Source organism: Vidua macroura, chromosome 16 (assembly GCF_024509145.1).
Source record: "Vidua macroura isolate BioBank_ID:100142 chromosome 16, ASM2450914v1, whole genome shotgun sequence".
Taxonomy (NCBI): Eukaryota; Metazoa; Chordata; class Aves; order Passeriformes; family Viduidae; genus Vidua; species Vidua macroura.
In genome coordinates, this window is record NC_071586.1 from 9,268,559 (window position 1) to 9,282,214 (window position 13,656).

Consider the following 13,656-nt stretch of genomic DNA (forward strand, 5'->3'; position numbering starts at 1 on the left):
GCGCCGCACGCGCGGTGAGGGCAGGGAAGGCGGCGGCTCGCGCCTCCCGCGCCCACCGGAGCGGGGGCACCCGGCGGGGCGGGGCCGCGGCACGACTGCACCAAGGTAAAGCGGGGAGGGGGGGGGAAGGCGGGCGTACACGCGGGGAGGGCGGAGGGAATGGAGAGGCAGAAGGCGCGTGCGGTGGGCCGACACCCCCTTCCCCCCCCTTTGCTTCGCGCGTTGGTTCCGTCCGGCTGCGGGGGCAGGGCCGTCCCGGCCGCCAGGGGGCGCGAGGATGCCCCACACACCGGCAGCGCCCCCCAGTGGCCGCGCGGTTCCAGGCCGTGGGGGCCGGCAGCGCCATCTTGACAGTGGCAGCGGCCGTGAGGGCGCCTGGTACGGGCAGCGCGCAGTGACCCACAGCGCGCAGTGACCCACAGGGTTCATTGACCCACAGTGCTCAGTGACCCACAGCGGTGTGTGACCCACAGCAGTGTGTGACCCACAGCGGTCCAAGCCCCCAGTGCCCACAGTACTCGGTGCCCTCGGCCCTCATCGACCCACAGCGCTCATTGACCCACAGCAGTCTGTGACTCCCAGGAGGAGAAGGCAGCGTCTTAAGCAGCGCCAACGGAGGTTTAGGTTGGACATGAGGAAGAACATCACAGAAAAGGTGATTACACATGGGAATGGGCTGCCCGATGTGGTGCTGGAGTCACCATCCCTGGAGGTGTTGAGGAAAGACTGGATGTGGTCTGGTTGACAAGGTGGTGTTTGGTCACACACGGGACTTGATGGGCTCAGAGGTCTTTTCTGACTCGCCTGATTCTGTGTCCCACAGCCCTCCATGCCCACAGCCGTGCTGGGGTTCTCAAATAGCAACTAAAAATCATGTCTATCAATGAGTTTCATTGAGTGACCCTCAGAATTAAGTAAGAAAAGGGTCAGGGAGGATTTTGTCTCTGCTAGCATTAATATTTATACCTGTTCTCGAGCTTGGGAGTGTTTCCAATGCTGGGAAATATTTCTATTCAGGCATTCAGTTGCATTTGGCTGGAAGCCAAGGTATGAATAAGGTGCATAAATCTATACTGGAGCCTATGTCTATGTTGTTATATTTCTGTATGCTTCTATATTATATAAGCAAGGCCATCCAAGGATAGCTGAGAATTCATTTTCTCTGCATTAAAATCTTTCTCTGCTTGTAAGTAATAGAGAACTAAACACACAGAAGAAGAAAATTGTGTGAAAGTATGAACAACAGAGTTGGACAAGACTAGAGACAAGTTCATATTGCTTTAGAGTTTACCTGGACACTGTGTGCTTTTCACGAGAAAGCTAAGAAATAAGTAAAGCAAATTTTTTGTTTCCCTTCCCCCTTCTCACAGTCTAAGTCAGCATTTCTGTTCTTCCTGAGGCTCCTGCAGCACAGGAGGCACTCCCAGGGCAAGTCTGTAAGTCCTACTAAAACCAGATAATGACTCGACCACCTCAGACTAAGAGAATGAAAATCCAGTGATCAAAAGCAACTAGTTAAGGTTTCCACCATCTTTTCTTCAAGTGAAAAAAATATTGTAGAACCTTAATTTTGTGCAAATTGGCTTATTTGAACTGACATAGGAAACAGTGATAAAATCCATGTCCTTGCTTTTATTATTTAATTATATTCTCTTTGCATGCAGTTTGCTTTTTCTGATCAAAAGACTGCTCCATATGCAAAAGCAAGCTTAAAAGAGACCCAAGTTCAGTCAGAAATCTGAGGCACAGATAGAACAGCAGAGTTCCCATCCCAGTTGATGAACAGTGTGAGTACAATGACTTAGGGAGTCTGGTTCAGAGGTGTTCATCAGGGTTTCAGATCACTTCAGCTGGCCAGCAAAAAGACACTGGCATGACAAAATCCTAAACCCTGTGAAAGTCACCCTGCTTTTAGATACTATTACGGAATATTCAGTAACTTCATTCTTTTTCACCAAATCTGCATATATTTATGACTGCAAGTGTAGATGGAAAGAGTGAGAAATAAATCTTTGAGTCAAATTGATGGGAATGTCTGGAAATCCACAGGCTTGTGTCACTGGTAGAAATGAAGATGTAACACCATCATGGAAGAACATGATCTTTCATTCTAGTCATTTTTCACCATGTGGAGATTGAATACTTTAGCTGTGATTGAGGTTTTGCTAGGAATCAAGAATGAAAATCAAATGAAATTTTCACTTTGCCAGTACATACCGTAGCCACGTGTGGTCAGCATTTACAGGGTACTGTCACAGGCCACTGAGTCATTGATTTGGGTAAAAGAAGACAAAATTACTTTTGTGGAAACTAGATTTTGAAACTTAATATTGCTGGAAGGCATGTGACCTATCCAGCTATCACAGGAATCTGTGACCCCTTCTCTGCCCCCTGTGCTACAGGAACTCATTGTCTCAGTTCTTGGCCCTCAAGGAAATGACAGCCCAAATCCACCGCTGCCTTAGGAACCACAGACTCATTGTGGCAGACTTGCATGAAAGAGGAATATGGATTACTGACCTCTCCTGTGGAGAGCTCTGAAAGGAATGATTGATTATCTGCTGCATTAGCAGCAGGAGAGTGATTGCAGGTCACTTTTTAGCTAAGTGGCATCGTTTAGCTCCTTAAAAAATCCCAGATAAGTGAATTTTTCTGCATCTCTTTAAACATTAGCCAAAGAGGGCATTTGAAATTGGGAGCTGCAGATTGGCATGCAGGCTGGATTGTCTTATGGGCACACAGTATGGAACACGGTGGTGTTCCCTACTACAGTGTTGATACACAGTGGTCTTGAATGACATCATTTACTTCAGTAACAGAGATGTGACCACAGCTTAGTTTGGAAGGCAGTCAGCCCAGCAGTTTGTCACTGTTTGTTTAGACTCCTTGCCAGTAGCAAACTAGCTGTCAAATAGAAGTTGTGTTGCTCCTAAATAAAACATTTTACATCTGAGAAGTTCAAAGCTGCCTTTTCAAATTATTTCATGCAGGATTTTGTTCCCCACCTCCCCCAAGGAAATCCAGCTTCAGCACCAATACTAGGTGTGTGTTACTAACACATGCCCCAGTTAGCTGGGATGTGAAAGAAGAGATCAACTGTTTTAAAATACCCTTTTTTCCCCATGGGCTCTTCCTTTCAGCCTTTATTTTCTAAAATCCTCTATGTACTCACTGCTAGCAGATTTTATGCTTCAAGTGAGTAGCTAATGCTTGAGTTGAGAAGAAAGGATGAAATAAAATAGACTTACAACTTCACCAAAGGAGCTGTGCAGAGGAGGAGAGTGCTGGACATGTGTTCCCAGCCAAGCATCCCCTGCTGGGAAGCCGCTGTGGTTTAGCTGCTCCTGGATCTGTAGTCAGTCTTGGTGCAGCCTGTCTTCTGTCCTAGCTGTGCTTTGACACTGCACTGTTGGGGTCATTGGATAGTGCAGTTGGCAGATAACTTTCATTATTTTTATATGAACTTTTAGTTTAAATTCTAGACAAGCCTGCAAATAGCAAAATAAGACTGGTGCTTCATTGATTATTCAGATTATTGAACTTTTGGGTCAACCATCTAACAATCCAAAGGCATGTCTATTTGTTTCCAGAAAGAAAAACCTACTGCGTTTTATAATCTAAGGGACTATTTGTTTTAATTAACAGTGAAAAAAGTTTGCACGTTCACCATGCAGTCAGTCATTAAGTGCTCAAATCTCCTTTGGAGTTTGGACACGATGGGATGTTTCAGGTGCTCGATGTGCGTATTGATAAGAGGGGGTTGCGTGGAGAGCGAGGGAGCGCCGCAGCCCCGCGCTGCCGGCCCTGCCCGGCATCCGGCAGGGCTCCTTTGGAGGCAGCGCTTGGCTTCCCTCCAAAGCCCGGATTCCGACAGTGGGCTCCGAACTGCGACCTCCGCTTTTCCCCCCGACGCGGCTGTGCGGACACACCTACCTTTGACCTCTCCCGGTGTGCTTTGTGGCAGTAAACACCCGAAATACAATAGCCCTGTACTTTTTGACAGAAACGCCTGTGGTTAACCTCTGTGGGCTGCATGCTGCAGTAAAATGAAGGGTGGTAGAAGTTAAACAATGGGTGTGACTACCACAAGATGGGTGTTAGTGGGAAAGTGGTGTAACATCCACTTAGCATTCCAGAGATGTGAAATATAATTATGATTTAAATGCCAAAGATGTAAGTTGCAAGATGAGTAACTGCAAGGACATGAAAGCCTCCCTTATCTTCCTTTCTATCCCACTCAGAATCATTTTGCACACCCACAAAACTAATACAAGTAGTGTCACTTGATGAAATTGCACCTGATACATGACTTGTACCATCACTTACATTTCTGCCAGTGTGGGCTCTGTTTATACCAAAGGAAAAATTCCAATCTCATTTACAACATTTTAAGTTGGAAGTAATTTTGCTCTCAGTGGAATTACTCCCTATTTATACTCCCACACAGATCAGAATCTGACCCAGGCTTTGAATTTTGTCTTATTTGCTCTCATCCTTTCCTGTCACAGACAGAAGTCCTCGATCTGTAAAGGGCTCCTCATCCCTTCATTTGCAGAAATGGCTTTTGAGCAGGTCTGTAATGACAAGAATTGTTGACTAAATGAGCCCTGGGAGCAGCTGGTTTCTGAGTATAGATGAATAGCTGCTTAATGTCTTTTACATCATCCAGCATATGTGGGAAGGAGAGTAAGAATGCAGAAGTGCAGCCCATGCCTAGATGAGGGGCTACACAGTTCTGTAGCAATTTCAGCACAGAGGAGTTAAAGAACAAAAGAGTAAGTTGTAGGTGGGGGAGGGGAAGCAACTAGTTGGGAAAATAATTGTTGGTTCTAGACTTTTTAATAAAATCTTTCTAAACAGATTCTTGGTATGTTTAAAATCCAAGGGCAGCAGGTATAGTCAGCTCTGAACAAAGGGCATGTGCTGTCCCAAACTGTCACTTTGGAAATTCTCTGATGCACAGATCAGAATTGAAACCTGTATTTTAAACCTTTTTATTGCCAACACTGTTCCTTTTCTCTATGGATTACATGAAAACCTAACCTGTTATCAGCTTCTCAGAGGTGACACCTTCAGATAAAAGCAGAGGAGGGAAATGAGGAGAGGCTCTAGGTGAGGCCAGGATTTAGGACTCTGCTTGTGCTAGGTTAACCCTTGTAACTGAACTGTTTCTTTTCTGTAAAAAATACGCACCTATCAGGGGGAAGCAGTGATTTTGCAGATACATGTACATCTGTGCCTTAGTGTCTGATTTCATTGCCTGAAATGGAGCTCTACAGTGGATAAAGTGAAGCACTTACTCCAAACTGATAAGCTGGGACTACCTAGTTATATTATTGTGGAATTCATTTCCTAGAAATACTATAAACATTTACTAGAAGTACTTTCTGCTGTGTAGGAAGAATAATTTTCTATCTGGGGAAAAATATATGATTGTTTAAACATGTTAAAATACAAATACCAAAACAAAAATTTTCGCTTTTAAGAATCAGAGAAAAATAGTTCTTGAAAACATGAAAGGTCTTTAGATGACAGCAACAGTTAAGATAAGGCTAGGAATTTATAGTTCAGGATTTTTTACGAAAAAAAAACCATGAGCCAAATCCTGTGGTCAGGTTAGCATCTGTAATTTCAACTTTGGTGAGGGAAAGAGGGTGTGAATGTGTGGAGCCACAGGAGGCTGGTTCTGGTCAGCCACTGTGCTGGAGCTCAAGAACAGTACAGTCTGAGAGGCCTTTGGCTCTAGCCCTCTTTTACAACCCAGAATCCTAGGAATTGCCACAGACTGCAGGGATTTGAGCCACAGCACACTGCCAAACTTCCCATGGTAGTTTGGATGCTGCATTAGGAAGCAGCTTTTCCTCATGGCCAAGAGTGTGCCCCCTCCAGGGGGAAGGTCAGGCTGTCTGAATTACTCTGCTCCAAACTGTCCATTCCCAGCACACAGGTCTGATTTCAGGGTAGATTCACCCACAGTAATTAGAGCTCCAGGTTGGCAAACGGATCCCGATAGTCAGATAATATCCTGTCCCTGACACTTGTTCCTCATTGCATCCATGTACTTACTTGGCAGTGCTGCAGCACCTTCCTTTGGGACAGTAAGGCACCTTTGACAGCTGCAGTGCCCCGTAAGCAAAAGTCATTGTTTCTGTAAATTTGATTTATGACAGGAATTTTGTTATCCAGAAGTGGGTTTGTCTCAGGGATATTTGTGGTCTGTCATGAAATAGTGTAACCACTTACATGATAAAATACTCGTTTACATAAAACAAGAATAAGATTTCATTCTTTCTTCTGACAAATCGTCTTATCACACCTGGAGGCTGATTCAGTGGGCTCAGAAGGTGCACAGCTCTCTGAAAATCAAGACATTCAAGACTTTCCTAAATCCACAGTTAGTCTGCCTCTCCTGAGTGCTTAGATAAAATAGCTTTCATTACCTTTTCATCACTTCAAACTGCAGCTGAATCATTACTGCCTACTGTCATGGTATCACAAGCCTCTCAGCCCCTGGAGCCTATACAAGTTTTCAGCAATATTGTGGTGGTTTTATCATGTATTTCATTCACAGATTTGCAAAGATAGGGTCAGCACTGGTACAACAATGTCTCAGGTAGGGGGACACGTAGAGTTTCGGTGACTTGCCCAATGTCTGTTGCAAAACATCAGTGAAACAGAACCCAGGCTTTCTTGTACCAGGCTTGATTCAACAAAGCACTGAACCAAGTGCTTAACTTTGAGCAAGAGCTCAAGCTGCTTGAATGGAGATAGATTTAAGTATCTGTATAAATACTTTGCTGGACTGAGTCTCCAACTTTCAACAGCTAATTATTGTTCACAGCTATTTCAGGGTTTTTTTCATATAGTTCAGCATATCTTCCGATGGCGGAAATATTTTTAAACTAATTTAATGGTGTGAACAAATGTCCTGCTTGCTGGCCTTTTGGCAACTCAAATGTTCATACATATGTTGGGGGGTTTGTCTCGTCTTTTTAGATGACACCAGCAACTCGACAAGAAGTTCTCGGCCTTTACCGCAAGGTTTTCCAAATAGCCAAAAACTGGCAGTCGGCATCAGGACAGATTGAGGAAACCATGAGAGAGAAAGAGTACATTAGAAATGAAGCCAGAACATTATTCCGAAAAAACAAAAATGTGAGTGTCCTCACAGTGTTGAATTTCCAAATTCCTCTTCTCTTGCTCTTTGCACTCTGTGGTTGGATGCTAAGATAGGAATATAAGGGTTGAGCTCCCAAAATTTCATTTACCTTAAATGTTGGTGTATTGGGGTTACAGTTTAAATATCATCCATGAGAAAACGCAAACCATTTCAGCTCTTCATTAACTACTGTAGAAGTCTAAAAGGTCTTTTTTCAGTAAAAAAGTGCCAAGAAAAAATTAAATTCTAAAGATACTGCTTGTGTAATTGAAGCAGCTTTTGATCTTTACAAAGTTAGCTAAGTGTATCATTACCCATGCAATGGCAAGCAGAACTCAGCAGCTTCTTTTTTTCTTTTCAAAGCTGCAATTATTGGCACTTCTTTTAAAAGAAGCACTTTAATTTTTTTCTTAAGGAAGAAATTTCAAACCCTAGTAATCAAAGGCCCTTCTTGTAATTCAAGATCACAACACTTTATATCCCATATTGGTCTGGAACTAAATTGAAGTAATGCAAAGTCAAAAAAATTAATTTAAGTCATAATTCACACCACATTTCTCACTTCAAAGAGAGTTTCTGGATAGGATGATAACAGAATGTACACCAAGCAGTATCTTTCCTTTCTCCACTGGTGACCTTACAGAGTGACGAACAGATGAGCGTGTTTTTTTCATAGATGTAGTAGTAGTTTACATGTGTTTTGTCTTTTTACAGAGAAAATACCATGTTTGGGTAAAAAACTCCTTCTGTAGCCTCAGTCCTGAAAGCCTCTGGGCGTTAACAACTCAGCACCATCAAGCCCAGAACTATTGAGTCCAGGAAAATACCAGTGTTACCTTTTATGGGTGTGAAAAGTACAATTCATTGTATCCTTGAGTTTGCCAAAATAAGCTAAGGAAAGCCACATGCTGGGCATCATTTACACTTGAGCTTCCAATTGTTAATTACTGTACTCATATAAAACACTTGTTTGTCTGATCATCATAGGTAACAGATCCAAAGCTGATTAAGCAGTGCATAGAAGAATGTGAGGCAAGAATAGAAATTGGACTTCATTATAACATCCCCTACCCAAGACCTGTGAGTATAAATCACAAAGTCTTCACTGATACCTGCTGAGCTTTCCCTGTGCAACAAAACTATCAGTTTCCATCACTCACTGCACTGCATTTTTAGATGAGCTGGCATTTAAATGTATGCTAAAGCAGAGCCAAAGTTACATTGAGATGTTCTTTATCTTTCACTGTAAATTGGAGAATTTCTTCTCAAAGTAAGGAGTCAAAGCCTAGATGGAGTTGTATTAACTAAACTCCCAAGGCCTCTGAATATTTAGCCAACCAATGAATATAGAGAAACATGGTAATGAAATCAAATAATAGAAGAGAATGAGAGAATAAAAATACCTAATTACATCTGCCATAGGTACAATAATTTTTATAGCTTACATTACTCTTAACTGTTCTCCTGGTCACAAATCAGGCCTTATGAAATACCTGCCTGTGTTTCTGCTTCTTTTCCTTTCTTCCTACAGAAGAACATGTCCAAGATTACTGAAATGCTGGAAGTTGCAGCAAAGTTTTCTAGTGCACCCTTCAATACAGTTTCCTCACTGCCCAGTCACTTTTGTCAGTAATACTTTATGCTGCCTCCCTTAGAGACATCTTCTCTACTCCTGTTGATGAGTTTTTATTTTCACATCTATAGTTCCCTTATCAAGGCAGTCATGGTCAAAATTAAATTGTGTCTTTATCAGATGCTTGCCTAGACTGTGGTCACTGTTACCATCTATTTCAGTATATAGAATAGCAATGCACAGCTGGCAAACAATGTTCCTAGAAATGGGCCTAAAATGTGTGCTCTGCAGTGGTTTCAAAATCCCAAGGGATCTGCTCTCTCAGACAAACTGGATGATTATTATTTTTCAGATTCTAGAAATCTCTACTGCTGCTTTAGTCAGTGCTTTTACTACTATTTGCACCTAAACACCCATCTTACAGGATGACAGCCTCAGCAACACCTGACTGCTACCACCTACATTTTTCAGTCATTTCAGGGTTACAGCTGCATGATTCCCACTAACAGTCATATGAAATATAAAGACTTTGTCAATCAAAGGAAGAGTCTGTCACCTTTTGCTCCTTCTGCTTATGGAGTCAGTGACACTGATTGTGCATTTTAATGTGCCATATATATATAATCATGACAGTAAAAAGGCAGGCTTTCAGTACATACAGTTTGGGGTTATTTTGTAACTTGCTAAGTAGGTATGAATAAATCACACAGTGATTCAAGACATTACTCAAGAATTTTTAGGGTTTCTAGTTCTTGCTGTTCTGGAACATTGTCAGCAATCCTATTTCATCAAGTATCATTGCAGTCTGATACCAAACTGCAAAACAAAGTTACTAAGGCCTTGCATATATAGGATTTTATTAAGGCCTAAAATACATAGGATTTTAATAAACAGAACAATTAGTTCTGTTCTAGTTACACCACTAATTAGTTCTGAAAGTTACACCACTTACCACTCTTCAGAGAGTGCTCCTCCTAGAAATTTAATAACCTGGCTTGAGACAATAGAGTTACCCTCTCCAAAGTGTGAAGAAATGATTTAAAACTCAGTGAAACTTAGTCTGTATTTTTCTTCCCAATATGAATCTAAATGGTGGGATTTTCTTTTCCAGATCCATCTGCCTCCTATGGGCCTTGCCCATAAACAAGGCCGTACATTGCGACACCAGGAGAAGTTAAGGAAGATTTCTAAGCCAATATATCTGAAATCCCACGATGAAGTTTCATAAGCCACCATTTAAGCTGTGGTGTGTAATCACATCCTTTAAACTGTGAACTGCAGTCTGGGTGATTTGTGTGCACGACTGTGAATAGTGTGGTCACTTGCTCACACATTTCCTGAGGCCAGAAAGCCAATTGATCCATTGTGTATGATGGATGAGGTTGGTTTAGTATTTATTACATTTCAACCACTGACTTGTCAATAAAAGTAACACTTTTTAAGGAGTGAGGTGTGACACAAAGATTACTGTGACATCAGGACAAACTGTGGCAGGATTTCAAACTCTGTTTATCTGTAACAAGGTTCTCTGGTGGTTTGAGGGGTCTCTGTGCTCAGTTGTGACTCAGGAGTGTGCCTTGTGTAAGGTCAGCCAAAATTAAGGAAGTCTGGGAGAGTCAAGCAGACACAGCTCCTCCAGAGCTTCTGAATGCCAGTGGCAATACAGTCACTGCACCATGCACCTGCTCTCCTTCCTCTCTGCTCCCTGTTCTGCCTGCTGTCCTGGAGGAGAGCTCCAGTGTCACAGTACCCTTATGGGGAAGTTTTGTTTCTGGACAGTACAAAAGAGACAGCGGAAGTGCCACTGCTCCTTTGCAAACTGCAGAGGAGTGGCCTAGAGTCTCTATGTCAGCTTTTTTCTCTCTTCCTTTGGAGAGGGTGTGGATGTGAAATGCAAAGTTTGGAATGCTATTACACAACTCTGAGTAAAACATTCCAGTGTTGGGTTCCTCAGGTTCCCATGTATGGACTAGCTGAAAACTCTGCCTTCAGGGTATCACTATGGGAACAAGTTTAGGATGCTTTGGTGTCCTCACTGTGTGTTCTCACATTGTCAGCTTTTCAGCATAATCAGCATACTGGCTTTCTCAACAATTATTTTAATTTTCCTGTTATAAGGTTTTAAGTCTTATGTTATGGATTGAACCCCAACTTTAGTAAAAGAAAGTATCTACAAGTCTCCTATGTTTGAGGGATATTTCTGTTACCCAGGTGCCTCATGAATAGAAGTAAAATGACATTAATTTTCTTTTCATGGGCTGCCAGTTGTTTTGGCTCCTTTGCAGTCCTCTGACTTTACCAGGTTGTTGACATGTTCTCTTCAGGGAAGTTAGGGGAGCCTTCCATCCTTCAGGCTTGAAATACCAGTGAGACCAAGCTTGGACAAGAGCCACACTGTACTGGACACTACCTAAGCACAGTCCAGAGCACTTAAGGACAACCTATTCTAGCCTGACTTTAATCGAGGCAAAAAGGAAAAAAAAAAAGAAGAAAGAAAAAAGCAAATTTGAAATATGCATGTGTGTATGGTTTCCTTTTCAAGTGGGAGAAATCAATGAAATCTCATTTCTGCGCTCGCCAAGTCATTCAAAACTCTCCAAGCTCTAATAAACAATGATAAAGAAATATTGCTGTCTACCTGAAAAGTTAGAACCAGTCCTGTGCAGAACTGACTGACAGTCCCTCCCCAAAGAATTCACTTTTAAGAGTGAAAAAAGTACAAGCAGATGAGAAAGTATAAGAAAACAATAAGAAGAGTGAATCAGCATGACAGGTACTGGCTAGCCCAATTTCTCACTACCCTTTATGGCTCCAGTCCACAAAGGTCTCTATTCCCATATAATTATTTCCTGGGAATGCCTCATGTGGGGACTAACAGGTAAAATGCCATTGTTCTGTCAGTGGAAGCTTTGTAAATTTACTGCTGCCAGGAAGACACAAAACAAAACTCTTTTATCCTAGGAAAAGGGGATTGCATAAAAAAAAAGAAAAAAAATATTTAACATGATTGCACACACTGCTTAATTCTTCATTGAAAGAAGTCTAACTACAGGCTAATCTGATATCCTAATTCTGATACACCAGTGGAGGGATGCGTCAACTGAGCCCAACCAAAATGTGCAGAGGCAAGGGGTTTGAATGGAAGCTTAAGCTCACTCTTTTGTCATTAAACTATCATTTGAATCTTTTGAATTGCTGAAGTTCATGTGACTAATGAAGGTACTGATGCTCTGACACATCAGGTGAATAAACAGCCATGGAAATGAGCAGTCTAAATTTACTGTCTGGGTTATAGTCATAACTCTTTCCTAAGCACATACTGTAAGGTGTAGATTATTTCCAAAGAACAGCCCTAAAATTACAGAAGATTTACACCAAATTGAAATAACAACAGGAGATTGAATTTACTTCTGAATGAAAATACAAATAAGCAATTTTAAAAATGTTCAAATACCATCAAGTAACTCAAATGAGTATCCACTTGCTTAACTGAGAAACCAGCAAGTAACAGCATCACATTATTTGAGATGCCTTAAAATGCTAGACAGCCTAATAATTCTTCAAAGGGTTTGAAAAATTATTAACTGGTGCTTCATCCTCATTACTCTCCTTCACCAGAAGGCAAAGACTGAAATTTGTTAAAACTTCAGGCTGTTCAGCTAAAGGAGGGATTAGATCAGCTCTTTTTTCAAATCTAGAGAGCAAACCCTTTCTTTCATAGCTTAAGTTAAAGTTGGTACAGAAAGGAGAATCTAACTAAAGTCCTTTGTTTTTGGAGGTCAAACTGACCAACTACCGTCTTGAGGGAGTTTCATAAAAAAATTAATCTGGAACTCAGTCCAGCAGGTAGGCAGACATCTCAACTGGTACTCTTGTATTAGATGCCAAGGCCCTTATAACTTCTGTCAAGAAGTATCCCAATGATTGCACAATGTCATTCCTACACATTAATTTTACTTGCAAAAATAGGTTGTCCTAAAATGCCTCTGCTTTCTGAAGAATTTGTAATGCACTGGATTCACTCAGTCAGTGTACACTGTCCTGTACTTGCTGAACCTTCTCTTGCTCCCCTTCCAGTAAATACTGTCATTTTCCAATTTATCACCCTAGTCAGGAGATGCTTTAGAATAATTTAGGAGAAAACGATGATATTAACTTTATATACTTCAAAAATAAAAGTCCTGAGTCAGTTGCATGAACTCTCCTGCAAGCCAGCTGGTAGGCAAGGCAGTAATAATTTGTTGACACAGTATCTGGCCTTGAATGCCTAAATAACATCTCCTTTCTGGAAGTTCTGTCCCTAAATCCATCATTACTAAGGTTGTCATTTGTGAAGCTGTGCACTTATGACTAACATTAGCAAGCACACAGCCTTTTAAGAAGGTGGACGTGGCACCTCCTTACTGAATCACCCCCTCAATGTTGTCTGGGGATGAGGAAATGCTCATTTTGCTGCAGCAGCTCCCCAGTCAATTCAGCAGCATCACAGCACCAAAACAGGTTAGGTTACCTGACCCATCTTCCTACTAATACAAGCTACTTCTTGTAATACCTTTCAGATGTGAGGAAAATAAGCTGGACCTCACTCTCCTGGGCCCTACTGTGTATCCATCAGAAATGGTAGCAGTAACATCCATCTTTTATCCACACACAGAAAGGTCACTTATTTGATCATGCCTATTCATTCATTTCCAAGAATGCAATTAGAGCAGAGACCTGCAACTTTCACTAGTAACTCTAATCCTGTTAGGCCCAATATTCTAGCTATAAATGGAAGAATTTGGAGCCTTTGTATTGTCTTCTGCTTTTTCATTGTATATTTTTTCCCTTAACAGCCCAACAGTGTTAAAATTTACAGGGGTAGTACTTTCTAAAAAGATTTTTTGTAGAGGTAAGAGGAAGGTTTGTCTCCTAAGAAAATATA

The 13,656-nt window shown here is 41.7% G+C and overlaps 1 protein-coding gene across 2 annotated transcripts; it reads left to right on the forward strand.

Annotated features, from left to right (window-relative positions):
* On the forward strand, nucleotides 1-10,991 carry LYRM1 (LYR motif containing 1). 2 transcript variants are annotated; one of them, XM_053992308.1, is made up of 4 exons: nucleotides 1-105; nucleotides 6,997-7,155; nucleotides 8,147-8,239; nucleotides 9,844-10,991. In XM_053992308.1, the coding sequence occupies exons 2-4, from the start codon at nucleotides 6,997-6,999 to the stop codon at nucleotides 9,958-9,960; spliced, it is 369 nt and encodes a 122-aa protein (XP_053848283.1). In that variant the 5' UTR covers nucleotides 1-105; the 3' UTR covers nucleotides 9,961-10,991. The 2 variants fall into 2 exon arrangements, with proteins under 2 accessions (XP_053848283.1, XP_053848282.1); XM_053992307.1 differs by lacking the exon at nucleotides 1-105 and adding an exon at nucleotides 304-655.
* Nucleotides 10,992-13,656: the final 2,665 nt, after the last annotated feature.

Coding starts and splice junctions, on each gene's coding strand:
- LYRM1 (XM_053992307.1), top strand. CDS start 632: ATGAGGAAGAACATCACAGAAAAG. Junction 7,156..8,146: donor TATTCCGAAAAAACAAAAAT/GTGAGTGTCCTC, acceptor TGATCATCATAG/GTAACAGATCCAAAGCTGAT. Junction 8,240..9,843: donor ACATCCCCTACCCAAGACCT/GTGAGTATAAAT, acceptor TTTCTTTTCCAG/ATCCATCTGCCTCCTATGGG.